The 27,367-nt window shown below is 42.1% G+C and overlaps 1 protein-coding gene and 1 pseudogene across 4 annotated transcripts; both read left to right on the top strand.

Moving 5' to 3' along the window:
• The first annotated feature begins 2,387 nt into the window (after window positions 1–2,387).
• On the top strand, window positions 2,388–7,929 carry LOC147356402 (melanoma antigen preferentially expressed in tumors-like). Of its 3 annotated transcripts, none has more exons than XM_086342473.1 (4): window positions 2,388–2,483; window positions 3,866–4,176; window positions 4,610–5,182; window positions 6,172–7,929. In XM_086342473.1, exons 2-4 carry the CDS (start codon window positions 3,890–3,892, stop codon window positions 6,743–6,745), a joined length of 1,434 nt encoding a protein of 477 aa, XP_086198599.1. In that variant the 5' UTR covers window positions 2,388–2,483; window positions 3,866–3,889; the 3' UTR covers window positions 6,746–7,929. The 3 variants fall into 3 exon arrangements, with proteins under 3 accessions (XP_086198599.1, XP_086198598.1, XP_086198600.1); XM_086342472.1 differs by having other exon boundaries at window positions 3,857–4,176; XM_086342474.1 differs by lacking the exon at window positions 3,866–4,176.
• Window positions 7,930–20,472: 12,543 nt separating this feature from the next.
• LOC147356401 (PRAME family member 8-like) lies at window positions 20,473–26,960 on the top strand (annotated as a pseudogene). Its single transcript, XR_015142893.1, has 4 exons — window positions 20,473–20,536; window positions 23,492–23,771; window positions 24,196–24,765; window positions 25,536–26,960. The product of XR_015142893.1 is annotated as a PRAME family member 8-like (transcript).
• The last annotated feature ends 407 nt before the right edge of the window (window positions 26,961–27,367 follow it).

The raw sequence follows: 27,367 nt of genomic DNA, 5'->3' as shown, positions 1-27,367 counted from the left end.
TATGTTTAACAGCTTACCTTTCAGCAGAAACTCTGCAGGCCAGAAGGGAATGGCAGGATATATTTAAAGTACTGAAAGGGGAAGATGTACAATGAAGATAACTCTACCCAGCAAGGATCTCATTCAAAATTGGTGGAGAAATCAAAAGCTTTATAGAGAAGCAAAAATTAAGAGAATTCAGTTCTACCAAATCAGCTTTACAACAAATATTAAAGGGACTTACATAGTCAGGAAATACAATAGAGGAAAAAGATCTACAAAAACAAACCCTAAACAATTAAGAAAATGGCAATAGGAACATATATATATATCACACAGTCAGTCAGTTTAGTTACTCAGTCGTGTCTGACTCTTTGCAACCCCATGGACTGCAGCATGCCAGGCTTCCCTGTCCATTACTAACTCCTGAAGTCAGCCATCTCTTCCTCAGTCATCCCCTTCTCCTCCTGCCTTCAATCTTTCCCAGTATCAGGGTCTTTTCCAGTGAGTCAGTTCTTCACATTAGGTGGCCAAAGTATTGGAATTTCAGCTTCAGCATCCGTCCTTCCAATGAACATCCAGGACTGATTTCCTTCGGGATTGACTGGTTGGATCTCCTTGCAGTCCAAGGAACTCTCAAGAGTCTTCTTCAACACCACACTTCAAAAACATGAATTCTTCAGTGCTCAGTTTTCTTTATAATCCAACTCTCACATCCCAACATGACTACTGGAAGAACCATAGCTTTGACTATATGGACCTTTTTTGGCAAAGTAATGTCTCTGCTTTTTAATATGCTGTCTAGGGTGGTCATAGCTTTTCTTCCAAGGAGTGTCTTTTAATTTCATGGCTGCAGTCACCATCTGCAGTGATTTTGGAGCCCGCCCCCCCCCCAAAAAAAATAAAGTCTTTCACTGCTTCCATTGTTTCCCATCTATTTGCCATGAAGTGATGGGATGGGATGCCATGATCTTCATTTTTTGAATGTTGAGCCAACTTTTTCACTCTCCTTCTTCACTTTCATCAAGAGGCTCTTCAGTTCTTCTTTGCTTTCTGCCATAAGGGTGGTGTCATCTGCATATCTGAGGTTATTGATATTTCTCCTGGCAATCTTGATTCCAGCTTGTGTTTCATCCAGCTTAGCATTTTGCATGATGTACTCTGCATAGAAGTTAAATAAGCAGGGTGACAATATACAGCTTTGACATACTTCTTTCCCAGTCTGGAATCAGTCTGTTGTTCTATGTCCGATTCTAACTGTTGCTTCTTGACCTGCATACGGATTTCTCAGAAGGCAGGTAAGGTGGTCTAGTATGTGCATCTCTTTAAGAATTTTCCATAGTTTGTTGTTATCCACACAGTCAAAGGCTTTGGTGTAATCAATAAAGCAGAAGTAGATGTTTTTTCTGGAATTCTCTTGCTTTTTTTGTGATCCAATAGATGTTGGCAATTTGATCTCTGGTTCCTCTGCCTTTTTAAAATCCAGCTTGAACATCTAGAAGCTCATGGTTCACGTACTGTTGAAGCAGGGCTTGGAGAATTTTGAGCATTACTTTGCTAGCATGTGAGTTATCTCGAAAGAGAAGATGAGTGCATGTCCTTCTACTCTGCCAGCAGTAAATAAATAGATATACATCAATAATTACTTTAAATGCAAATGGACTAAATGCTCCAACCAAAAGACACAGACTGGCTGAATGGATAAAAGAGCATGACCCATATATACGCTGTCTACAAGAAACTCACTTCAGATCTAAAGACACATATAGACTGAAAGTGAGAGGATGTAAAAATATATTGCACGCAAATGGGAAGCAAAAGAAAGCTGGAGCAGCAATCCTCACATCAGACAAAATAGACCTTAAAATAAAGAATATTGCAAGAGATAAGGAAGGACACTACATAATGATCAAGGAATCAATCCAACAGGAAGACATAACAATTGTAAATATCTATGCACCCAACATAGGAACACCTCAATACATAAGACAAACACTAACAGACATAAAAGGAGAATTTGACAGTAACACAATAATAGTAGGAGATTTTAATACCTGACTTACACCAATGGACAGATAATCAAAACAGAAAATTAATAAGGAAACACAAGTCTTAAGTGATACATTAGATTCTTTGCCACTGAGCCACCCAGGGAGCCCCCATAAGTGACCCTATTAGTCGAATTCAGTCAGTGTTCATAGAGTGAATCCATGGTTGAATATTTGACTCCCTTCCTGCCATGTATTCCTTTCTGAATGAATACCTGATTCAGTCAAATCATGTGATTATAAGCAAAGATCCAATCAGGATTTACCTGATGGACGTTTGGAAATCTAATCAAGCCTCACTTTCTGATTGGATGGACAGAGGAAAGATGTGATCAGAAAAGCGCATAAAAACCTGAGGCATCAGGAAGAGGTGTAGAAACTTCTTCCTCTGGAATTGCTGCCTGGTTTCTCCACAAGATCTGACCTCTGAGCACCCTGTCAACGCCAGCAGAGCTGGTAAGTTACAGACCTCAGCAAAGGAGCCCTCCTCTTTCCTATGGTTAGCAGGTTTCCACTGGTGGCATGCAGCAGTGGATGTCAGGGAGATGTCTTTCTTTTCAGATGTATACATGTAAGCCTTTGGTTTTACCTCTAAGTGTAATAATGCATTAATCCCAAACATTTTGTTATGTGCTTTCCTTTATATCGTTTAAAAATATCTTAACCAATAAGATTTTATTTTCTAATGAAAACATCTAAATTTTTGACATTTTATTTCTTGACATTGAAAAATATCCAGTTTGTGCAAATGATATTTATTGAAGGAATATCTGTTTCATGTTTCTCAGTTCAGTAACTGTGGGAACTGAGGATGGAGGCTGTGCCGGGCTACATGATGCTCTTATTCCCATAGTTTTAAGGCTGTAAGTGATGATTTAAATATTCCCCCCCCAAAAAAAGATGGAACTTAACCTTCAGCTCATGGTACATGCTTCCCAGTGAAACCTGATTAAGCAAAGCAGTGAACGGATATGAATGGACTAGTGGGTTGGGTTTTTTCCTCTTTCAGTTCAGTTCAGTTCAGTCACTCAGTCCTGTCTGACTCTTTGAGACCCCATGAATCACAGCAGGCCAGACCTCCCTGTCCATCACCAACTCCCGGAGTTCACTCACTCATGTCCATCAAGTTGGTGATGCCATCCAGTCATCTCATCCTCTGTCATCCCCTTCTCCTCCTGCCCCCAATCCCTCCCAGCATCAGAGTCTTTTGCAATGAGTCAACTCTTTGCATAAGGTGGCCAAAGTATTGGAGTTTCAGCTTTAGCATCAGTCCTTCCAATGAATACCCAGGACTGATCTCTTTTAGAATGGACTGGTTGGATCTCTTGCAGTCCAAGGGACTCTCAAGAGTCTTCTCCAACACCACAGTTCAGAAGTATCAATTCTTCGGCACTCAGCTTTCTTCACAGTCCAACTCTCACATCTGTATATGACCACTGGAAAAAACATAGTCTTGACTAGACGGACCTTTGTTGGCAAAGTAATGTCTCTCCTTTTGAATATGCTATCTAGGTTGGTCATAACTTTCCTTCCAAGGAGTAAGTGTCTTTTAATTTCATGGTTGCAATCACCATCTGCAGTGATTTTGGAGCCCCCCAAAATAAAGTCTGACACTTAGTCCTTGTGAAATGCTTGTTTTGGTGTCTATGGGTCATAGCTATCACTTTTTCCTCACTTAGCCTGGACTGGCATGAAATTGTGCAAAACTGAGGCTATTCCACAACTATCAGAGCAGAGACTTTCACTCAGAGATGGTTCCTCTGAAGTGTGGGGAGACAGATGAAGGGGTGTTCATATTTACCTGAGAATGACGCCTTCTTTCCTGCAAGTTCTCACAGGATTCCTTTAGGAGTAGAATCAGGATGAGTGCCCCAAACCCCCAGAGACTCCTGAACCTGGCAGGAAAGAGCCTACTAACTGTTGAGGCCTTGTCCATTTCTGCTCTGGAGCATCTGCCCATCGAGCTCTTCCCCCCGCTCTTCATGGAAGCATTCTGTGGAAGACGCAGAAAGACCCTAAAGGCCTTGGTGCAAGCCTGGCCCTTTGTCCGCCTGCCTCTGGGAGGCCTGATGCAGACGCCTCATTTGGGAACCTTACAAGCAGTGCTGGATGGCCTTGATGTCCTGCTTGCACAGAAGGATCAGCCCAGGTGAGTCTGGTGCAGGTAATCTGATAGGTTATGAGCAGTCAAGAAGAGACAGCTGACATCCGGAGAGTAGATGACACATGTATGGATCAGTCACTTCTAGTGATGCCAATGAAGAAACACAGAGACTTGGCCATGGCTGAGCTCCCTTTGGGAAATGCCTTCCAGCAATGTAGGAGCACCTAAGATGCAAGGAAATGTGAAAGTACATGCACCAGCCTCCTCACAAGGATGCTTAAGGGAACTAGAGTAGAAAGTTAGGGAAAATTTAAATGGAAAAGGAGATGGAGGAAGGTGAGGCAGAGAGGGAAGAAGAGGGCAAGGCAGCTTGTGACATTGGGAATGTGAAATAAAAGCTCAGATGGGAAGTCAGGGTGTTGCCTAAATTTTTTGTGGATCTTAAAACCATCACTGCCAATTTGCTGTTTCCCCACAGGAGGTGCAAACTGCGTGTGCTGGATTTAAGGAATACTGGCCAGGACTTCTGGAGAATGTGGTCTGGATCCAGTGTCCAAGTGTCCTCAAGCTTTTCAATGGCACCAGGGGCTGAGGACAGGTTGAGGACTGAGCAGCCCTTGGCTCCCTTCGAGGTGTTCATAGAACTTCACCTCAAGGAAAGGAGTGTGGATGGATTCCTTACCTACCTTATGAGATGGGTGGAAGAGAGGAAAGCTTCCATACACCTATGTTGTAAGAAGCTGAGGATTATTTCATTTTCCATGGATAATGTTATGAAGGTCCTGAGTATGGTGCAGCTGGACTGTATCCAGGAGTTACATGTGAATTGCACCTGGCATCTGTCTACCCTGGCCATGTTTGCTCCTCTCCTGGGCCAGATGAGCAATTTGCAGAGACTCCTCATCTCCCACATCCACATGCCTGATCCTGAGGAGCGGGAAGAAGAGCACGTTGTCAAAATTACTTCTCAGTTCCTGAGGCTGCACTGCCTCCGGAATCTCCATCTGGAATCTCCCTTCTACCTCGAAGGCTGCCTGGACCAGATGATCAGGTGAGTGTGCACCACTGACCAGGTAACAGTGAACCCAACACTAGAATATCAAATGCACCGTCCCCTTTGCTGCTCCATTGTGAACTGTGGTATCACATAAACACCCAAATCTAGGTAGGGGTCCAAACTGGGAGAGAGGCTCTTGAAAGGGGCACTATGATAGGAAGCTCTAGACTAGGGGTTAGAATCTAGGGTGTGGGTATTTGATTTCTTAGGAAGAGATATCTTTCCTAAATGACTTAGGAAAATAGGTAAGGAAAGGGGGCATTGAACACAGAGAACTCCTCTAGCCCTGAGCATTTCTGAACTGATGCTCTGTGTTCTCCAATTTTGTGACCACGATGAGCCTATCTCAAATTCCCTGTCTGTAAAAGGTTGTTTTTTGCTCCAGATATGGCAAATAATATATGGGAAATGCATGATTCTGGAGATGATGGCAATAGGGCAGGTGTCAAAGGGATCATAAAAATTGGTAGATGATTTGCAGATCCCTTGCAGACTGGCATCCTCTGTGGATGCTGTGGGATTTTGCCCAGGTTGGTCCTCTATGCATGTCACCCAGAAGCCTCACCTGCTTGAGATGGATGTCTGGGGCCCAAGCATGTTCAGAAGGTAGCCTGCCTAGGTAGCTAGTAAGTATATCTCTTACTATTAACATTCAGTGATGTCCACTCTTTATTGAGACAAGATGTTAGGCTCTCCTCTAAGTTTGCCTGGTACATTCCATTATATTCATTCCTCTTTGTAAGGAAGCAGAGTACATTTTTCTCTGCTTGAGTACTGAGGAGAGAGAGCTTTTAAAACTCTGTGTGCTTGGCCCAGTCCCACAAAGAAGGTGAAATGACTGTCTACAATGAGATTAGCCATTCTGAGTATTAATCTTATTAGATGATCAGACCAAACTTGGGCTTGGGCAGATCACTTGTCTCTCAACTTGTGATCACCTTCCACCTCAGTTTCCAATACCTAATTCCTCTCTTTCTCCTCAGGTGCCTGATGACCCCGTTGGACAACCTTGAGATAACTCACTGCCTGCTTACAGATTCAGACCTGACCCATCTATCCCAGAGCCCGAATATCAGTCACCTAAGGGGCCTAGATCTGAGTGGGGTTACCATGACCTACTCTAGTTCTGAACTTCTCCCAGCTCTGCTGGAGAAAATTGCATCTACCCTCCAGGAACTGTACTTAGAGCAATGTGGGATCAGAGACTCCCACCTTGAAGCCATCCTGCCAGCCCTGAGCCACTGCATCCAGCTCACGTGCTTCAGTTTCTGTGGTAACCTCCTCTCCATGGCCATCATGGAGAAGCTGCTGCAACACACCTCTGGGCTGCCCAGTTTAAGTCAAGAGCTGTACCCTGTCCCTCAGGAAAGTTTCAGCTCTGACAGGATCCTCCAACATGGGAGACTTGCCCAGTGTCAGACTGAACTGCTTGAGATTCTGAAGGACTTAGGACGCCCCAGGACCATCTGGATTAGCTTCACACCCTGCCCACACTGTGGAGATAACACATTCCGTCGTCCTGAGCCCATCATATACGGTGGTAACAGCCTTGCCTAGTTTGGTGCATCGATCAAAGCTTTCTTCTGAGCACTTGGAAACTGAGATCTAGGACAAGATACATCATGAAGGGAAAATAAAGCTGGTTCCAGACATCTGCTCAATGTGAATGTGAAAAGGAAAGGTGATCCTGCAGGGGGAGCGGGACTGCAGGGGGAAATGTAGTCTCCCTGGTAAAGGAATGCTTGTGGACATGTGTTCGTCCTGTAGTGTCAGAACTAGGAACCTAAATTTCTTTAGGTGGATTCAAGCTTGAGACTCACCTGTTGGAGTTATCCTTGGGTATATAGTTGTAAAGAAATGGTCAGAAATAAGAGACCCTCATTGTAAATGGATTGCTGTCATCCATGATGTATTATCTTAATTTTTCAGTTTATACCACAGGAATCTCCGGACACTGATTTTTTTTTTAAGGCACTGTGTTGTCTATGATTCAAAACCTTACCATTCCCACCAGTTCTTTATTCTTTGGGGGCATCTTTGACCTCCATTGTTACTTCTGGGGCTGTTCTGTGGGTTAATACACACAGAGAGGAGCATACTCAGTGTCCAATGAGCCACTCGAGTGAAAGCCCAGCCAGGATCTTTACGGCTGACTCAGGCCATGACCCTGGTCATGAGGAATCCTCATCATTTCCTGGTCCCTCCATAAGTTTCAGTTTTTGACCTTGACCTTTCTTTGTGGGAGGAAAGGGTTTAACTGCAAAAGGCATAGGTACCAATTCTAGAAGGGGACTTCAGGACTTCAGATAAACTGAACTTCTGGACTTTGCCAACTCATTACCCAGGTGGATAATGATCCTTCTTAATTAATCTGCTGGGCTAGGGAAGTTATTATATATCTTTTAGCAAAACACACAAATCATAGAGGCATATAACATGGTTTTAGTATTTCTATAACTCATTAAAATTATATTCTTTCAAGGACAGGGAAGCCTGCCTTGCTGTAGTCCAAAGAGTAGGACACACAACTGAGGGACTGAACAAAAAATAATATAAATGTGTAGGATATAAAACAAATAATACTTGCAGGCAGTATATATTTTCACATGAATTGCCTATAACCTGAATTAATGAACAACTGTTAGAGTCATAGGGAATTTTATGCAAGAGTGGATTACATTATAAAGTCAATCATACCACCTGTATTTTACTTTAACCTACTATATAAAGCACCAACTTCTTATGTGTTGTGTGATTTTTCAAGAAAAAGAAAATCATGAGCCCACAAATATCTTCCACCTTCCTTCACAATCTTTCTATCCTATCATGCGTGACTGAGGCAATTCAGGCCATTATAATAATCCAATGGACTGAGGGGCTTAAACAAAGAAAATTTACATCTTCCAATTCTGGAGGCTTGAAGACTGAGATCAGAGAGGCAGTGAGGTTGGGTTATGGAGAGAACAAGCTTCCTAATTTCCTCACTTTGTCAGGGGAGGGGAGCTCAAGTCTCTTCATTTGATTCTAAGGGCACTAAATGGCTCAAGGATCTTCAGCTCTATGATCTCAGCTAAACCTAGTTACCTCCTAAGGTAACTCCAAATCCCATCACCCTGGGGACTAAGGCTTCAAGATATGAATTTGTGGGGTGTGGGGTGTATGGGAGGTGGGGTAGGAGTTCATAGAAACCCATCACCATGAAGAGAAAGCAAGATTACAGTAAACTCATCAATATTCCAGTGGTCATCCTCCTCTCTATGTTTTTGCCATATCCACACCCTAGCTGCCTGCAAACAGCCAAGGCTGTGGTGCCTCCCGTGTGTCCAATACGAGTGCTCTGATCAAGCCAGGTTGAAGGCTGTGCTCTCTCCCCACTCTCCACTCCTGCTCCTTTGTTGGCTGACAAAATCATTTCCCTGCAACCACTGGAGAGAGAGAGAGAATATTACTCAGATCATGGAAATCTTACAAAGTATTTCCAGTTTATTCCAAGCCCCACGTGACCTGCCTGAACCCTCCCTGCACAGCATTAGTGACCTTCACTTTTTCCCAAGTTAACTACATACTTCACTACATCAGTGTTTGCACAGTCCACCCAGTGACCCAACAAAATCCCGGTAATTAAAAGCATTATTTGTTTCACATATGATAATATACATGTTTCAATGCTATTCTCTCAGATCATCCCACCCTTGCCTTCTCCCACAGAGTCCAAAAAAGTGTTCTATACATCTGTGTCTCTTTTGCTGTCTTGCATGTAGGGTTATCATTACCATCTTTCTAAATTCCATATATATGCATTAGTATACTGTATTGGTGTTTTTCTTTCTGGCTTACTTCACTCTGTATAATAGGCTCCAGTTTCATCCACCTCATTAGAACTGATTCAAATGTATTTCAGGATGCGGAATACATGTAAACCCATGGCTGATTCATGTCAATGTATGGCAAAAACCACTACAATATTGTAAAGTGATTAGCCTCTAATTAAAATACATAAATTTTAAAAATATATAAATAAAAGCATTCTTTGTTTGATCAACAATTATTCAGGTTCTTGAACTTCTCCCAAGAGGGTCTGAGGGTTTTCATGTAAAATTCATTTTGAATAAGAATTGTAACTCTGTTCAGGAAGAAACCACACTCTTGACATCAGATCACCTCCAAAATCTGATCAAAATTCCTCACCACCCACTCTTGTTATCTGATAATGTTGTGTTCCCTTCAGCAAGAAATCTTCTAGATTGGTTCATCCAGAATCCCTCCCAGATCTGATGTCTCCTCTTAGAAATTTTACACCTAGCAAAATCCTGCTTCTTAGCATTGAATCCATACTTGTGCCTGCTGAATTGCAAATAAAGCCCATTTTCATAATGGGGTATATTTTCCTGTATTGCATAGTTTTGGATAAAATGTGACTTTACCACTGACACCTGTGTCTGTCTCTGATTTTGCTGTGTCACAACTTCACAGCTGATTACTGCCCAGGCAAGGAAGGTCCCCTGAATACCTTTCATGTTCCCACATCCTCGAATGGCCCATTTGGAATCTGGCCACATTTAGAGCTCTTGTATTAGCTCTTGCTCCCAGGATGTCCCACACTTCTGAAAACTGCCACACCACCACAGCACTGTATGACTCACCTGGAGCATCATCTCCACATCTCAAAATCCTTCATCACAACTGCAAAATTCCTCTTGAATATAAACAATCTTATTCATATATTCCAGGGTTGAGGTTGTGGATATTTTGATCGGGGAGGGCATGATTCATCTGTATCCTGGAACCAGGCAGGAGTCCTCTGGCTCAGAACATGTTCCATCACTTAGCCCTTGATCTATGTACTCCTTTCTGGGCATTGAGAAGGTGGAGGACAAAGGTTGAGAGTGGAAGTGGGCTGATGAATTCTAGTGCTCCATGACCTTACACACACACACACACACACACACACACACACACACAGTCTAAAATGGGCTCTTAAACTGAACTGACCAGAAGTACTTGAATCAGATTATTAAGGGTTCCAATGTAAGTTTAAAACTTTGCTACCAGGTTAATAATTGGGCTCCTTGACCAGTAGCAAGCACTAACATGGTTGGTGGAGGATTTCCCTACTCTCTCTAAAAGAGTGGAAATGAGGGTGGAATTGAGCCAGAGAGGACCTTTATCCTTCCTCTCTTCTTTACCTGGTCTCTCAAAGTGAAGAGGCTCAGCATCTCTGGCAGATGTGGTAGGTACTGGTGGGGGGTGGGGGTGGGCGGTGCTTGTTAAAACACTGATGTTGGTCTCACCCTCTGAATTTCTGGACAGTGGGTCTGGGCTGGGGCTGGGAAGCCACTTTTTGAAAAGTTCTCAGGGTTTCTCTGATGATCCAGTACTTAAGAAGTCTCCTTGCAATACAGGGAACACTGGTTTGACCCCTGGTCTGTGAGAGTCCCACATGCCATGGAGCTGTGGGCCCCTGCACCACCACTACTGAGCCAGCGCTCTAGAGCCTGAGATCCACAACTAGGCAGCCAGATCGTTCAGAGCCTGTGCTCCACAGGAGAAACCACCACACGAGAAGTGTGTAGCCCCTCTCTCTGCAACCAGAGAAAGCCTGAGAGCAGAAGTGAAGACCTACCACAGCCAAAAATAAAATAAATGGATAAAATAAATAAAATCTTTAAACATAAATTTTAAATAAGTTCTCAATTGATGCTGATACTACTGGGGGACCAGACATTGGGAACCACTGTAGTAGATGGAGCCACTCCACTTTTATTTAATCAGTGCAGTTTTTGGATAACAGGTTCTTCAGAGAAAGCAATGTGGAAAAATCTTAATCTTGTTCTCTTTCATACTTCCTCCTGGAAGAGAAGAGCCCATGACTCCAATATTTAATTACAAAGCTCAAAATGGGCAGAACATAGCTGGCACAGAGCAGTATTTAACATCAACCAACAGAACTTCCAGTTCCACGACTTCCAGGCTGTGTGCCTTTGAAGAAGTTACTGCTCCTCTCTGAATCTCTCTCTCCTTCTATGGCATGGGCACCATATGCTAACTCAGATAAAAACACAAAGTCCAGAGCTTGGGGCAGAATAAGTCCTCTGTAAATGGCAGGACTGTTGTTTGACATTCAAAGACCACAAGGTGAAACAGCCATGGCGACAAACAGAACCTGAGGCAGAGTCTCACATGTCAGCCATCCCCGCACTGGGACGACCCAGAGGGATGGTATGGGGAGGGAGGAGGGAGGAGGGTTCAGGATGGGGAACACATGTATACCTGTGACGGATTCATTTTGATATTTGGCAAAACTAATACAATTATGTAAAGTTTAAAAATAAAATAAAATAAAATAAATCTTTGCCTAAACAATTTAAATAAAATTTTGCCTACACAAAAAAGAAAAATTGTGATGCTTTGATTCTGGAAGCCAGTAACTTAAGAGAAAACCCTGGGAGCCAAATTCAGCCCACTGGCTGGAACAAGGCTGTCCTCTGGTAGCCCATTAGACAATTATTTATAGTTGGCTATGGCTTAGGCTCCCAGTTGGCACAGTGGTAAAGAACCTGCCTGCAATACAGGAGACTCAAGAGGTGGGGGTTGAATCCCTGGGTTGTGAACACTCCCTGAAGTATGAAACAGCAACTCACTCAAGTATTCTTGCCTGGAAATTTCCATGGACAGAGGAGTGTGTTGGGCTACAGTCCTTCGAGTGGCAAAGAGTCGGACTCAATTGAGCATGCAGACACCTATAAGGCTTAGGTTCAGGGTTTCTCTGATTGGCACTAATCCAGGGAGCAGATGTGAAAGAAAATCTGAATCAGATTTCTCCATCCAGCGACTTTCTGTTTTTTCTTGGAAACCATCTGAGGTGTTTTTAGGTGTACAGATGCTAGGAGAAGTGATACTTAAAATTGAAAGACTAAGCCTTGCTGCCCTACAAACAATTTGGGACTGATTCCAAGGTCCCAGTTTTGAGCCAGACATTATCTTGCTCCCAGCTCACTTCACACCCTGGATCTCAGGTTCTTTGTTTGAGGAAGAAATTGTTTCTGATGTTCCTGTGACATGTTAGGTACCCAGGCTAACCTCTGAGTCTGACTTTCCTGCTGGGTCCTGTTTATCCTGGAATTTGACTCCCACAGTCACTGGAAAAGAAGTTTGGCTGCAGGTGATTTCTGAAACCCAAGTCCCCAACTGCCACCTGGGGCTCTTCTCATCCATTGTCCACTTCAGTTGTAGGAGAGCAGTTTCCTCCACTCAAATCCCCAGTCTCTCAAACTGTCTGGCATCTTCCAACGGGAGACTGTAAACCCACATCCCCAGGGCCAAGTGGGAGGTGGGTGAAGGACTGTAGGTGGGGGCCAGGGAGACCTGGAGGACACTGGACCCCACATCAGGGAAGCTGCTTCTGAGTTAATGCTGAGTGATACCGTTTAGGAATGTGCATCAGTGCTGCTACATGTTTCTTTTACTGTTTTTCCCCAGGGGATATTGGGAGTAAATTGTGAAACAAAACTTGATTTTTCCTTCTGAAATACTTCATTCTGTATGACAGTCTCTAGCTTCATCCATGTGTATGCAAGTGGTATATTTTTTCCTTTTTAAGGCTGAATAATATTCCCTTGTGTATATATGTCACATTGTCTTTAACCACTCCTCTATTGATAGACATTTATGTTGCTTCCACGTCCTGGCTACTGTAAATAGTGCTGCAATGAACATTGGGATACATGTATCTTTTGGAATTACAGTTTTTTCTGGGTATATGTCCAGGAGCAAAGGATATATGGACTCCAGAAAAAAATAGTACAACTGAATCTACTTTCAAAGCAGAAATAGAGACATAGACATAGAAAACAAACTTACGGACATCAAGAAAGGAAGGGGGAGGGATAAATTGGGAGACTTGGGTTGACATATGCATACTGCTATGTATAAAATAGATAACTAATAAGAATCTACTGTATAGCACAGGGGATAAAAGAGAATGTACAGTCTGTAGGATGTATATTAAGTTAACTTTTAAAATACATTCCAAAATACAGTAGGTTCAGACAGATATTGCTTGATTTCACTTATATGAATTACCTAGAATAGGCAAATTCATAGAGTCAGAAAGTACATTGTTGGGGGTGTGGTGTGTGGGGGTGGGGAAGGACTTAGTATTTAATGGGGACAGAGTCAGTTTCAGTTCAGTTCAGTTCAGTCACTCAGTCGTGTCCAACTCTTTGTGACCCCACGAATCACAGCACGCCAGGCCTCCCTGTCCATCACCAACTCCCAGAGTTCACTCAGACTCACATCCATCGAGTCGGTGATGCCATCCAGCCATCTCATCCTCTGTCATCCCCTTTTCCTCCTGCCCCCAATCCCTCCCAGTATCAGAGTCTTTTCCAATGAGTCAGCTCTTCGAATGAGGTGGCCAAAGTACTGGAGTTTCAGTTTTGATGAAATAGAGTTATATCATTTTTGTGTTGACCAATCATGATACAATGGTATTAAGTGAGTAATAGTTACATAATCATAGTAGTGAAAGATGTTAATTATTTTCACAATCAATAGCCAGACAAAAATAAAAGATAATTACAATTGCAAGCCATAATGTGAACATGATTAATGATTCCCTGGTGGCTCGGATGGTAAAGAATCTGCCTGTGATGCCAGAGACCTGGGTTCAACCCTTGGGTCAGGAAGATCCCCTGGAAAAGAAAATAGCAACCCACTCCAGTATTCTTACCTGGAAAATCCCATGGATGGAGGAGCTTGGCAGGCTACACTCCATGGGGTCACAAAGAGTCAGACACGACTGAGTGACTTCATGTTCGTTCATAAAATAATTAAGTACAGTTTGGGGGCGGGGGTCAAGCCAAGTGATGTGGTAAGTGGAAGTGAATACATGCATATGTTTTCATCCACCCAGTCTGTCTATGTCTTTTGAATGGTGCACTTAATCCATTTACACTAAAGGTAATTATAAATATGTATGATCCTATTACCGTTTTCCTAATTGTTTTGCGTTTATTTTCTGTAGGTTTTTTCCTTCTCTTGTGTTTCCTGCCTAAAGAAACTCCTTTAGCATTTGTTGTAAAGCTGGTCTGTGGTGCTGAATTCTCTTAACTTTTGCTTTACTGGAAAGCTTTTGATTTCTCTATCAAATCTGAAGGATAGTCTTGCCGTGTAGAGTATTTTTGGTTGTAGTTTCTTCCTTTTCATTACTTTACATATATCATACCACTCCCTTCTGGCTTGTAGAGTTTCTGTTGAGAAATCAGCTGATAGCCTGATGGGACTTTGAATGTTATTTGTCATCTTGCCCTTGGTGCTTTTAATATTTTTTCTTTATCTTTAATTTTTGTCAGATTGATTACTATGTGCTTGGTGTGTTCCTCCTTGGGTTTATCCTTCCTGGGACTCTGTGCTTCCTGGACTTGGTTGACTATTACCTTTCCCATGTTTGGGAATGTTTTAGCTACTATCTCTTCAAATATTTTTTCAGGTCCTTTCTCTCTCTCTTCTCCTTCTGGGACTTCTATAATGCGAACATTGGTACGTTTAATGTTGTCCCAGAGATCTCTTAGGCTGTCTTCATTTCTTTTCATTCTTTTATCAATATTCTGTTCTGTGGCAGTGATTTCCATCATTCTGTCCTCAGGTCATTTATCTGTTCTTCTGCCTCAGTTATTCTGCTATGGATTTCTTTTAGTGTATTATTCATCTCTCTTTGTTCTTTAGTTCTAGCTCTTTGATAAACAATTCTTGCATCTTCTCAATCTTTGCCTCCATTGTTTTCCCAAGATCCTGGATCATCTTCGCTATCATTATTCTGAATTCTTTTTCTGAGAGGTTGCCTATCTCTACTTCATTTAGTTTTTTAGTTTTTTAATTTATTTATTTATCTTAATTAGAGGCTAATTACAATATTGTGGTGGTTTTTGCCATACATCGACACGAATCAGCCATGGGTGTACATGTGTCCGCCCATCCTGAAACCTTTCCCACCTTCATCCCCACTCCATCCCTCTGGGTTGTCCCAGAGCACCAACTTTGAGTGTCCTGCTTCATGCATCAAACTTGCACTGGTCATATGTTTTACATATGGTAATATGCATGTTTCAGTGCTATTCTCTCAAATCATCCCACGCTTGCCTTCTCCCACATCATCCAAAAGTCTATTTTTTACATCTGTGTCTCTTTTGCTGTCTTGCATATAAGGTTGTCATTACCATCTTTCTAAATTCCATACATATGCATTAATGTACTGTATTGGTGTTTCTCTTTCTGACTTACTTCACCCTGTATAATCAGCTCCAATTTTATCCACCTCATTAGAACTGACTCAAACGCATTCTTTTTCATCGAAAGTGAAAGTGAACTCTCTCAGTCATGTCCAACTCTTTGTGACCCCATGGACTGTAGCCTGCCAGGCTCCTCAGCCCATGGGATTCTCTAGGCAAGAATACTAGAATGGGTTGCCATTTCCTTCTCCAGGTTATCTTCCTGACTCAGGGATCAAACTGGGTCTCCCACACTGCAGGCAGATTCTTTACTGTCTGAGCCACCAGGGTCTCCTATATTCTTTTCCATAGCTGAGTAATATTCCATTGTGTATATGTGCCACAACTTTCTTATCCATTTGTCTGCCAATGGACATCTAGGTTGCTTCCATGTCCTAGCTATTGTAAACAGTGATGCAATGAACATTGAGGTACACGTGTTTCTTTCAGTTCTGGTTTCCTCAGTGTGGATGTCCAGCAGTGGGATTGCTGGGTCACATGGCAGTTCTATTTCCAGTTTTTCAGGGAATCTCCACATTGTTCTCCACAGTGGCTGTACTAGTTTGCAGTCACACCAAGAGTGTAAGAGGGTTCCCTTTTCTCCACAGCCTCTCCAGCATTTATTGTTTGTAGTCCTTTTGATGGCAGCCATTCAGATGAGTGTGTGATGGTACCTCATTGTGGTTTTGATTTGCATTTCTCTGATAATGAGTGATGTTGAACATCTTTTCATGTGTTTATTAGCCATCTGTATGTCTTCTTTGGAGAAATGTGCGTTTAGTTCTTTGGTCCACTTTTTGATTGGGTTGTTTATTTTTCTGGTACTGAGCTGCATGAGCTGCTTGTATATTTTGGAGATTAATTATTTGTCAGTTGCTTCATTTGCTATTATTTTCTCCCATTCTGAAGGCTGCCTTTTCACCTTGCTTATAGTTTCCTTCATTGTGCCAAAGCTTTTAAGTTTAATTAGGTCCCATTTGTCTATCTTTGCTTTTATTTCCATTATTCTGTGAGGTGGGTCATAGAGGATCTTGCTGTGATTTATTGTCAGAGAGTGTTCTGCCTTCTAAGAGTTTCATAGTTTCTCTCTTACATTTAGATCTTTAACCCATTTTGAGTTTATTTTTATGTATCGTGTCAGAGAGTGTTCTAGTTTCATTCTTTTACAGGTGGTTGACCAGTTTTCCCAGCACCACTTGTTAAAGAGATTGTCTTTTGTCTATTGTATCTTTATCTTTTTGCCTTCTTTGTCAAAGATAAGGTGTCCATAGGTGTGTGGATTTATCTCTGGGCTTTCTATTTTTTTCCATTGATCTGTATTTCTATCTTTGTGCCAGTACAATACTGTCTTAATGACTGTAGCTTTGTAGTATAATCTGAAGTCAGGAAGGTTGATTCCTCCAGTTCCATTTTTATGGGATTTTATCTCGTCCTTTCATCTGGGACATGACTTTCTTATTTTTTTATCATGATTAACTCTGTAATATAGTTTTTGTTTCAGCTGCTGTGAGACTATGCTTCTTCTTGCTTCTTATCTGTGGCCTCTGGTGGATGAGGCTAAGAGGCTCGTGCAAGCTTCTTGATGGGAGGGAATAGCAATGGGAAAACCTGGCTCTTGCTCTAGTGGGCAGGGCCTTGCTCAGTAAAGCTTTAATCTAATTATCTGCTGAGGGTTGGGGTTGCATTCCTTCCCTGGTAGTTGTTTGGCCTGAGGCAACACAACTTGGGGTCTATGGGCTCTATGATAAGGTTAATGGTGAACTCCAAGAGAGTTTATTCCACTAGAGACCTTCCAGTGCATCAGTCCCTGTGATGAGCCCTTGCAGACCCATGCCTCCACAGGAAACCCCCAAACAATGGCAGGTAGCTTTGATTCAGGCTCCTGTAGGGTCACTGCTCCTCTCCTCTGGGTCTTAGCGTGTGCAAAATTTTGTTTGTGCTCTCCAAGACTGGAGTTTCTGTTTGCTTCAGTTCTCTGGAAGGCCTGTAATCAACTCCCATTGGCTTTCAATGCCAGATTCCCTGGGGATTCCCAGTCGCTTTTCAGATTCTTAAGCTGGGAAGCCTGATGTGGGGTTCAGAACCTTTAAAATAGCTCAAGAACTTCTTTGGTATTATTGTTCTCCAGTTTGTGGGTCAACCACCCATGTATGGGATTTGATTTTTTCATGATTATGCCTTTTCTACAGTCTTGATGGGGCTTCTTCTTTGCCTTTGGATGTGGGGTATTGACTTTTTTTATTTTCATTTTTTAGCAGGTTCCAGCATCCTCCCGTCCATGGTTGTTTAACAGCTGGTTGCACTTTTGGTGTTCTCGCATGATGAGAGGACCACATGTCCTTCTACTCTGCCATCTTGAACTGAAAGCCTAATGCACTGTACTTATTATAATTCTCTGGATCTCCTGTCTTACTAGTCTATTAAGATGCAGAAAATATTTTCCCTTGTTCTGTCTTCTCATATCTAGAGTTGTACTATTACAAATATTCTCTGTAAGGTTATAGATATGCCTCATGACCTCAAGATGTTTAACTATGTCAGAAGCCTGAGTTCAAATTGAGTAGTGCAAGAGACACTGATTTTATGAAGTAGATGAGATATAAGATATATAGGTAGTTACACTTATAAATTCATAATCAAACAAAGAGAGGCACAAGACACAAATAATTTGAAAACAAGTGAGAACAAATTAAGCAATGATTAGTAGAACTAATTATCATCTGATGTCAGTAATCCATCAGGTTCACAGGGTAGCCATCTGGAAAAGCCAAATTCTGGAAGAGTCAGTTAGAGAAAAAAAGATAAATGCTTCATCTTTGTTTACAAGGGTATAAATTACCAACTCTTTGAAAGTCATTGTAAAAGGAAAGGTTTTGTGGAAAACAAAGATTAATATTAAAACCTGTACAAAAACCACTGAGCTGAAGTTGAGACCAGAAATAAAATTTCCAAACCGATTTTTGTTTGCTTGTTTCATTCATTTTAAACCAATGGACATCTTAGGTTAGTTATTATATGTTTGTATTTTTATCTACTTTTAAGGTTTTTTTTTTTTAATAGATACCAATAAAGTGGCTCTTCATAAAAATAGGGGTGAGAGGGAAATTCAAGAGAGAGGGGATACATGTATGCTGATGGCTGATTTGTGCTGTTGTGTGGCAGAAACCAACACTACATTGTAAAGAAATTACCTTGAAAATTAAAATTCAATTGTTAAAAGTTGATAACATATTCTTTTGCAACTTATGGAGTCTTGAAGCACAGTATTATTTTTAGAAAAACAAAATTTTCCAATTGAGAAGTTTCTCCAGTTTAAGGATTTACTGAAGAGTAGTATTTTAATAGCAATTTATACCAATAGAGATGCAAGAGGCATTCACACATGATGGTGCAAACGATGTGGCTTTCATAACCTCTAGAAACCTCAGTCCCAATAAATAGACTAAGAAAGTAAAAAGTCTCTTTTATACAGCTGATGAAACAAAGGTTAAGTTGACAAAGGTCTCTGAAAGTTGGCATAGAATCCCAGTTTATTAGATTGGTTGTCAGATGTATAACATATGTGTACCTTCCTCATGGCAGTGACCAAGGTATCAATACTTCTCAAAGAAGCAGGATGATAAATACAAGTTACTCCTCAAAGTCCTTTGCATTTGTTTTTGTTTGTTTGTTTGTTTCTGTAAGATTAGAATTCTGAAAATATATTTTATCAAGCTGGCTTTTCCTAAGTATTTGCAAAACTATCAAATTTGGAATATCAAAAGAACCCCATTTGGTCCTCTGTTGTCATAGTCCTGAATAAAATTTATCTCCAACACTTAAACTTGGGTCTGTCTCTCATTTTCTTTGGCACAATTCCCACAGCTGATGACTGCTCAGACAGGAAAAGTTCTTCTCGGTATCCCCAGGTTCTCACATACCCAAGAATGACAAACCTGGAGTCTGGTCACTGTTGTAGATTTCCATATCAGCTGGCGGGTTTTCTTCAGAGAATTATTTATAATTTTTTTTAAAAACAACTTTTGGCTGTGCTCAGTCTTTGTTGCTGCATGGGCTTTCTCTAGTTGTTGTGAATGGGGGCAACTGTTTACAGCAGTGCTTGGTTTCCTCATTGTGGTGGCTTCTCTCTTTCTTTTTAATGGCTGGATAATATTCCATTATACACACTCACACACAACTCATCTTCTGTTTCCATTTTTCTTTTGATGAATGTCTAGGCTGTTTCCATTCTTGGCTACTGTAAATAATACTATGAATATAACTATGTGTGTATCTTTTTGAATAATTGTTTTTTTCTGGATATTTGCCCAGCAGTGAGATTGCTAGACCATGTAACAATTCTATTTTTAGTTTTTGGAGGTGTCTCCATACTATTTTCCATAGTGGTTGCACCAATTTACATTCCTACCAACAGTGTAAGAGGCTTCCCTTTTTGTCACACACTCACGCATTATTAAGTAGTTTAAAATTCCCTTTTATTTATTACTTGACTGGAGATGCTAACTACAAAGGAATGAAGGATGAGCCTTCAGAACAGTGCCTCTTTGGAATTTAATAGAAGCTGTGATCCCATAGAGACAACTTAGACTTCTCAATTTCCAAATTTCCACTAACATCACACTAAGTCTCTCTGACCATTGTTTCCAACATTTAGGTTTCCTGGCAACTTGGGGGACTCCTTCCAATCCTGTCAGCTAATTATTCTCTGCACAGAAATGGGCAGGTTCCTGTACTTGGCAGTGACCTTCGTTCAACAGTTTACACATAGGGAAAATATGAGTGAAGTTTAGGTTTTCTCTTAAGGTTACCCGAAGGAATGCATAAAAAGTGTCTGTGTGGTTGCTCACCCAGTTTCTGTTCAATAAAAGAGATGTCTATGCTTATTGTTGTTACTAATCTCAATCTAATTGCAGGGCATTAATAAAAGATATTGATGGCCTAGGATTTAAAATGTCACGAGTAGAATCCAGTTTAAACCTATTTTATGTAAAAGCCATTTATATAAATGAGAGAAATATGGTAAAAGTGATCTTCCGGAAAGTGACCAAGACAGAATACCCCTCAGAGTATCTTCATCTTGGTGGCCACAGATGTTAAGAATAATTTGGGCATCAAATAACTGGGGTGGGTGTTAAACTGACTTAAACTAAAACTGAAGTCGCTCAGTCGTGTCTGACTCTTTGTGACCCCATAGACTGTAGCCTACCAGGCTCCTCTGTCCATGGGATTTTCCAGGTAATCGTACTGGAGTGGATTGCCATTTCCTTCTCCAGGGGATCTTCCCAACCCAGGGCTTGAACCCTGGTCTCCCGCATTGTAGACACTTAACCATCTGAGCCACCAGGGAAGTCCAGGGTGGGTGTTAGGCATGGAAAATTATTAAAGGTGGACAAAGGGTCTCCCTTTATGTGTGGCCATAGACTTCAAAGAAATCCTTGTATGATGCAGCCTCAAGTGGAAATCATACCTGAATGTGGTAGAACATTAAATACCAATAAGTGTTTCCATATTTAGTGCAGAAAAGTTGTTGGTATTTATGAAGAGAAAAACAGAAACTTATTTCTGTGCCTAATGGTGTCACTTTGATCAGAATCTGTGTTGAACATAGCTAGTTAGGAGGAAACAGTAATGATCTAAATGCACTAGGGAAGGGGCCAATGCAATTATGGTTCATTTGGCTTCTACTCCAGTATTCTTGCCTGCAGAATCCCATGGATAGAGGAGCCTGGCGGGCTACAGTTCATGGGGTCCTAAAGAGTTGGACATGACTGAAGTGACTTAGCATGCACCCATGAAAAATGGCTGGGAAGTTTGCTATTTGAAAATCGTCCTCAGTGAAAAAAATAAATAAGTAAATAAACAAACCTCAGCTGGTAGCACTTGCCCCTGGATGACAGGGTTATTTGGAGCTGAACAAGGTTTATTTCTTCTCTGGCTCCAAGTTCCCAACGAACCCAGAGTGCCCACCTTTAGTGCCTCTCAGTCTTGGAAATATCTGATTCCAGTATTCACACCCCTTCCTCTTCTCACATCTTAGATTTATTCTTTTCTTGCAGTTGGTTGTTCTGATCTCAACTTTTGGGGAAAAAATGCCATCTAAGATGACAGTGTCTCCTCTAAACCATTCTCTTTTCCTATATTTCTTTATTTTATTTTATTTATTTTTGTAGCCCGGAGTCATCATTTCTGTGGGGGCTTTTCTCTACTTGTGTTGAGAGAGGGCTACTTTCTAGTCGCTGTGCATGGGCTTCTCACTGCAGTAGCTTCTCATTGTGATAGCTTCTCTTGTTGTGGAGCACAGGCTCAATAGTTGTGGCACATGGACTCAACTGCCCTGTGTCATGAAATCTTCCCCAACCAGGGATCAAACCTGTGTATCCTGCATTGTTTGGTCAGATTCTTCACCAATGAGTCACAGGGAAGCCCTCTTTTACTATCTTAACATCACCTAGAGCAATGTCTTTAAATTTCCCTGTTTCCAAAAAAATAGAAATAAAGAAGAAAACTTTAAAAAAGAAACATTGCTGCTATCACTCACGTTGTCTCTTTAGGAATGCCCAGCTGCAAACTGTCCAAACCCCTCTTATTCTCGCTGAGATTTTGACCTGTCCACCTTCAGAGAAGGCTTGACTTAAGGCTGGAAAAACCACCACATCCCCAAAGCTCTTCCCTGGCTGCCTGAATAGGCTCACAATCTCCTGGGTTTCCCAAATAACTCCTGAGTGAAAAGCTGATACAGGGATGAGTGTATTTTGTTTTCTTTTATAACATACCATTGTTTTCATGAGACTGTTTTAATCATGGACATATTGCTAATTTTGATTTGGCCAAAGTTCCCCCAACAATGTTTCTGTCAACTTTTTTTTTTCCTTGTTCAGTGGCAGGAACCAAAAATCCCTTTCCTGTCTGACACACAAGAATACAACTGTCCATATTGGTAGAATTCAGTCAGTATTAGAGAAGTGAGTCTGTGAATAGGTCCTGGATCACCCAGACACACCATCATTCTATTTGTTTCCTGAATGTGTATCTATTTCAATCAACTACTCTAGATAAATATGATGATCTAATCAGGATAAATCCAATGGATCCTCTATATTCTAATCAGGTGTTCCTTTCTGATTGGATTAACAATGGGATAGAGGGGTTATGGGGGAAAAAAAGGTATATAAAAGTCTGAAGCACTGGAGAAGAGAGGCAGAATCTTCCTGCTCTGGAGACATAAGCTGAGTTCTCCAGTGTCTGGGGTCTGAGCACCCTGCCAGCCACTTCAGACCAGTAGGTTACCACTGTCATAAAAGAATACCCTTTCCTTCCCCACAGTTAGCTACTCTTGAAGACTGACTTGTAGTTCTGGATGGCAGGGAGAGTTTTCAAAATTTTATTTCTTTATGATGAACCCATTTCAGGTGTTAGTTTTGCCTCTCAGTGTAGTTTTGCCTGAATCACAAACATTTTCATTAGTGCTTTAGCTGGTATCATTTTTTTTAACATCTTTACCCATATTTAAAATATCTGTTTGGAGTTTTGTTTCATGAGATTTCAAATACACATTTTTTACACAAATGGCATTCATGTCAGGGGAAACTAAGGATGGAGGCTGTGTGGGTCCCCATGACCTTCCTCCTCTCATAGATTGAGGGCTCCAAGTGGTGGTCTGATGTCTTCCGCTCATAAAGATTGGAGTGAGCTTTCAGGCTCCTTGCTACTCACATCCAGGTGGGACACAAATTAAGCAAAGCACTGGGTGGAAATGAAATGGCTAGTGGTTGCCTTTCCTCCTCATTGATACTTGTGAGAAGCTCGTTCTGAATCCAGTAGGGAAAGAGTCATAACTTTGTGCCCATTGAGGCCTGAATGTCATATGGTCTAATCGAGGCACTTACACGTCTGCCAGAGCTGAGACCTCAGTCCTGAGTAGATTTCTCTGAAGGGTTGGGGGATTGTCTTAGATGTGTTCCTCTTTGGCTTGACATGGATTCTTTGTTCCTTAGCAGTTTCCAGAGGATTCCTTTTGAAGCAGAGTCAGGATGAGTCCCGACCCCACCCAGACTTTTGGACCTGGCTGGAATGCACCTGGTCAGGGAAGATGCCTTGGTCTGTTCTGCTCTGGAGTTTCTGCCGACGGAGCTCCTCCCACTCCTCTTCATGGACGCCTTCCATGGGAGACACATCAAGACCCTAAAGGCCATGGTGCAAGCCTGGCCCTTTGTCTGCCTGCCTCTGGGGGGTCTCATTGACCTGCCTCATGTGGGGCCCCTACAAGCAATTCTGGAAGTACTTGATGTCCTGCTTGCCCAGAAGGTTCGTTCCAAGTGAGTCGGATCCAGATAGCTTGATAGGGTTCTGGGCATCCTGGAAGAGATATCTGGGCTGGGCTAAGTGGATGGCCAATGGATGGGCCAGAGGGTTCTGAGGATGGCAGTGAAGAAGCTCAGAGGCCTTGGATCACTATGGAAAATATTTTACTGATGTGTAAATGTGCCTACAATGCAAGGGGGATTGAAAGAGCATGCCCTATCTCCTTCCTATGATGCTTAATCCCACTAGAAGTGGAGAACTAGAAAGGAGAAGAGGAGAAAGGGAGTTGGAGGAAAGAGAGGCAGAAGAAGGCAAGGCAGCAGGTGATGAGATATCTGAAATAAAAGCATGGGTGGGCAATCATTTATGAAATTCTGAGACTGTGGTTGCATTCTGTGTGGATTTTAATGCATCCCTGTTAATCTCCTGTCCTTATAGGAGGTGCAAACTGCAGGTGCTAGATTTGCGGAATACTGGCCAGAGCTTCTGGAGCATGTGGTCTGGAGCCAGCACCCATGGGTTCTCAAGATTAGGAATGGCACCAGTGGCTGAGCAGAGCTCAAAGACCCATCAGCCCTTGGCTCCCCTGAAGATTTACATAGAGCTTTGCCTAAAGAAAATGACCCTGGATAACTTCCTTACCTACCTCCTCAGGTGGATGGAGCAGAGAAAAGCTTCCATTCACCTCTGCTGTAAGAAGCTGACCATCTTTGCAATGCCCGTGGAAAATGTCATGAAGATCCTGAATATGGTGCAGCTGGACTGTATCCAGGAGGTGCAAGTGAGTTGGATTTGGCATCTGTCCACCCTGGCCAAGTTTGCTCCTCTCCTGGGTCAGATGAGCAACATGCAGAGACTCCTTCTCTCCTGCATTCACATGTCTGCCCTTGAGAAGCAGGAGTAGCAAGTTGTCCTATTTACCTCTAAGTTTCTCAAGCTGTACCATCTCCAAGATCTCTATTTAGACTCTCCCTCCTTCCTTGAAGGCTGCCTGGACCAGATGCTCAGGTGAGTGTGTACAACTGGCTGTTAGCAGTGAACACAACATTGGCAAGTCAAGCACACTGGGTTCTTTGCTGCTCTATCCTGAGCTGTGCTATCATCACCACCGAAATCAAGGTAGAGGAACAGGGACACCATACTAGAAAGCTGTGGATATGGTTGTTTGGATCCAATGAGGGTGGGCATGGGTTCTTCCTTAGAAAGGGAAAACTATGTCAGATAATTTAGTAAAATAGGTAGGTGAAGAGGGCATTAAAGAAGGGAAACCACCTCAGACTTGAGCAGTTTCAAAAAGATGGTCTGGGATTTCCCTGATGGTCCAGTGGTTAGGACTCTGCTCTTTCAGTGTTGAATACTCAGGTTTGATCCCTGGTGGGGGAAGTAAGGTTGCATAAGTGGCATATGTGGTACAGCCAGAAAAAAAGACAGTGAGGGAGAGAGACAGAGAGAAGAGGTCTGAACACAATGAGCTTGTCTCAAATGACTAGTCCCTAAAATGTTATCTTTTGCTCCAGTTAAGTTAGTTAATATTTAAGATATACATGATTCTGAGAGGATGGTAGTGAAGCATGTCCAGAGATCATACAAAGCTGCAGGTGGTTTGCTGGTGATGCAGAGATGAAATGTCAGCTAAAAGGAGAATAGTCATTCTGGGTACTGATGCAGTTAGTAGGACCTTGTCTTTGTGCAAATCACCTATCTGACAACTTTAGCTCAGCTGCTACCCTGCTTTCTCAGACCTAATTGCTTCTCCCCGCCCCCCCCCCCCCCCCCAGATTTCTGAGGACCCTCTTGGATCACCTGGCAATAACTAACTGCTGGCTTACAGAATCAGACCTGACCCATCTGTCCCAATGCCTGAACATCCATGAGCTGAAAGGCCTGGATCTGAGTGGGGTCACCATGACTGACTTTAGTCCTGAGATCCTCTGCATTCTTCTGGAGCAAGTTGCAGCCACCCTCAAGGAACTGAACTTAGAGCAGTGTGGGATCACAGAGTCCCGACTTGAGTCCATCCTGCCTGTTCTGAGCCTCTGTTCCCAGCTCAGGACCTTCAGTCTCTGTGGGAATGTCCTCTCTATGGCCATCATGGAGAAGCTGCTGAGTCACATCACTGGGCTGATCAACTTAAGTGATGAGTTTTACCCTGCCCCTCAGGAGAGTTACAGCCCTCATGGAATCCTCCAGCTGGGCCGACTGGCTGAGCTTCGGGATAAACTCATTGAGATTATGCAGGATTTAGGATTTCCAAGGGCCATCTGTCTTAGCTCCAGCCCATGTCCTCGCTGGAGCAATAAGACATTCTATCCTGAGGAGCCTTTTCTGTATCAATGTTACATGTCTGCCTAGTTGGATGAATCTGTCAAAGCTTTCTTCTAAGCACTTGGAAACTAAAATCTAGGCAATAGATGCACCATGAAAGGAAAACTGATCCATGGTTTCGGACATCAGTTCAGTATGAATGGGAGAAGGAAAGATAATACAGCAAGGGTGATTATAGAGAACTGTAGACTCTGGGAGTGACAGGACATTTGGGAATATGTGTTTATACATTCAAATATGAACTTATAGTTTTGGAGGTCAATATAGGCTTGAGATCCACATGTTGGAGCTTTTCCTGGGTAGATGTTTGTAAAGCAATGATCAGAAATAAAGAGATCCTCAGTGAAGACCAACTGTTGCCCTCCATGATTTATTACTCTCTTTTTCAGTTTATACCTCAGTAATCTCCAGTTATTAATCTAGAAAAAGGCACTGAGTTGTCTATTATCCAAAGCCTTATCAATTCTGCACATTCCTTATTCTGTCTGGAGCACTTCTTACCGTATCTTTGCTTACATCTTTTGCTGTTCAGTAGATTAATAGACAAAGAGGAGCATACTCAGTAAGATGGTCAGCAAGCCAAATGACAAATCCTGAAATTTACAGCAGAATCAGTGTTTATTTACAAGACAGTCACAAGATGAGACAGGAGAACAAATCTGAGACCTAGCACTTCAAAGAGAAAGGAGCAGGGATATTTGTAGTGAAGAGCATAGGGAGATTGCAGGTTCAAGAAAAGGTTAGTGAATGCAGGGAAAATCTGAGGTAGCTGCTGCTCTCTGCAGGTTTATCAGAGTTTCATGCCTTTTCATGGAATACACATCCAGAAGATGGTAGCATTAGCATGATCTGAGGATAGAGATTTTGGCCTTCTCTTGGAAAAAGGTCATCTACTGTACACTCATGGAAACCTAATTGAAAGTTCCACGGTCAGTACTGGAGTGAACTGGGTAAGGCTAGATCCATGATCCAAAAAAACTTCAAGAACCATTACTATAGTGACTGTATACCAGAGATGTTAAAATGGGTGTGGTTAAGGGAGTCTTGTCATAAACTGTTTAAACTCTGGGATACTTGCAGGGTAATGCAATTTGCTTGAACACTGAAAGTGAGCATGACAGGTAAAGACAGGTGAAGACATTTGTTGTTGTTGTATTTAATTTAATTTTATTTTTTAACTTTACAATATTGTATTGGTTTTGCTATGTTGTTGCTGTTCCATAGCTAAGTCATGTCTGACTCCTTCTGACCCCAGGGACTTAGCACGCCAGGCTCCTCTGTCCTT

The sequence above is a fragment of the Bos grunniens genome, chromosome 16 (assembly GCF_055505025.1).
Source record: "Bos grunniens cultivar Pamir isolate PY7600 chromosome 16, Bosgru_T2T1.0, whole genome shotgun sequence".
NCBI classification, from domain to species: domain Eukaryota; kingdom Metazoa; phylum Chordata; class Mammalia; order Artiodactyla; family Bovidae; genus Bos; species Bos grunniens.
This window is presented reverse-complemented; position numbering and strand designations above follow the sequence as displayed.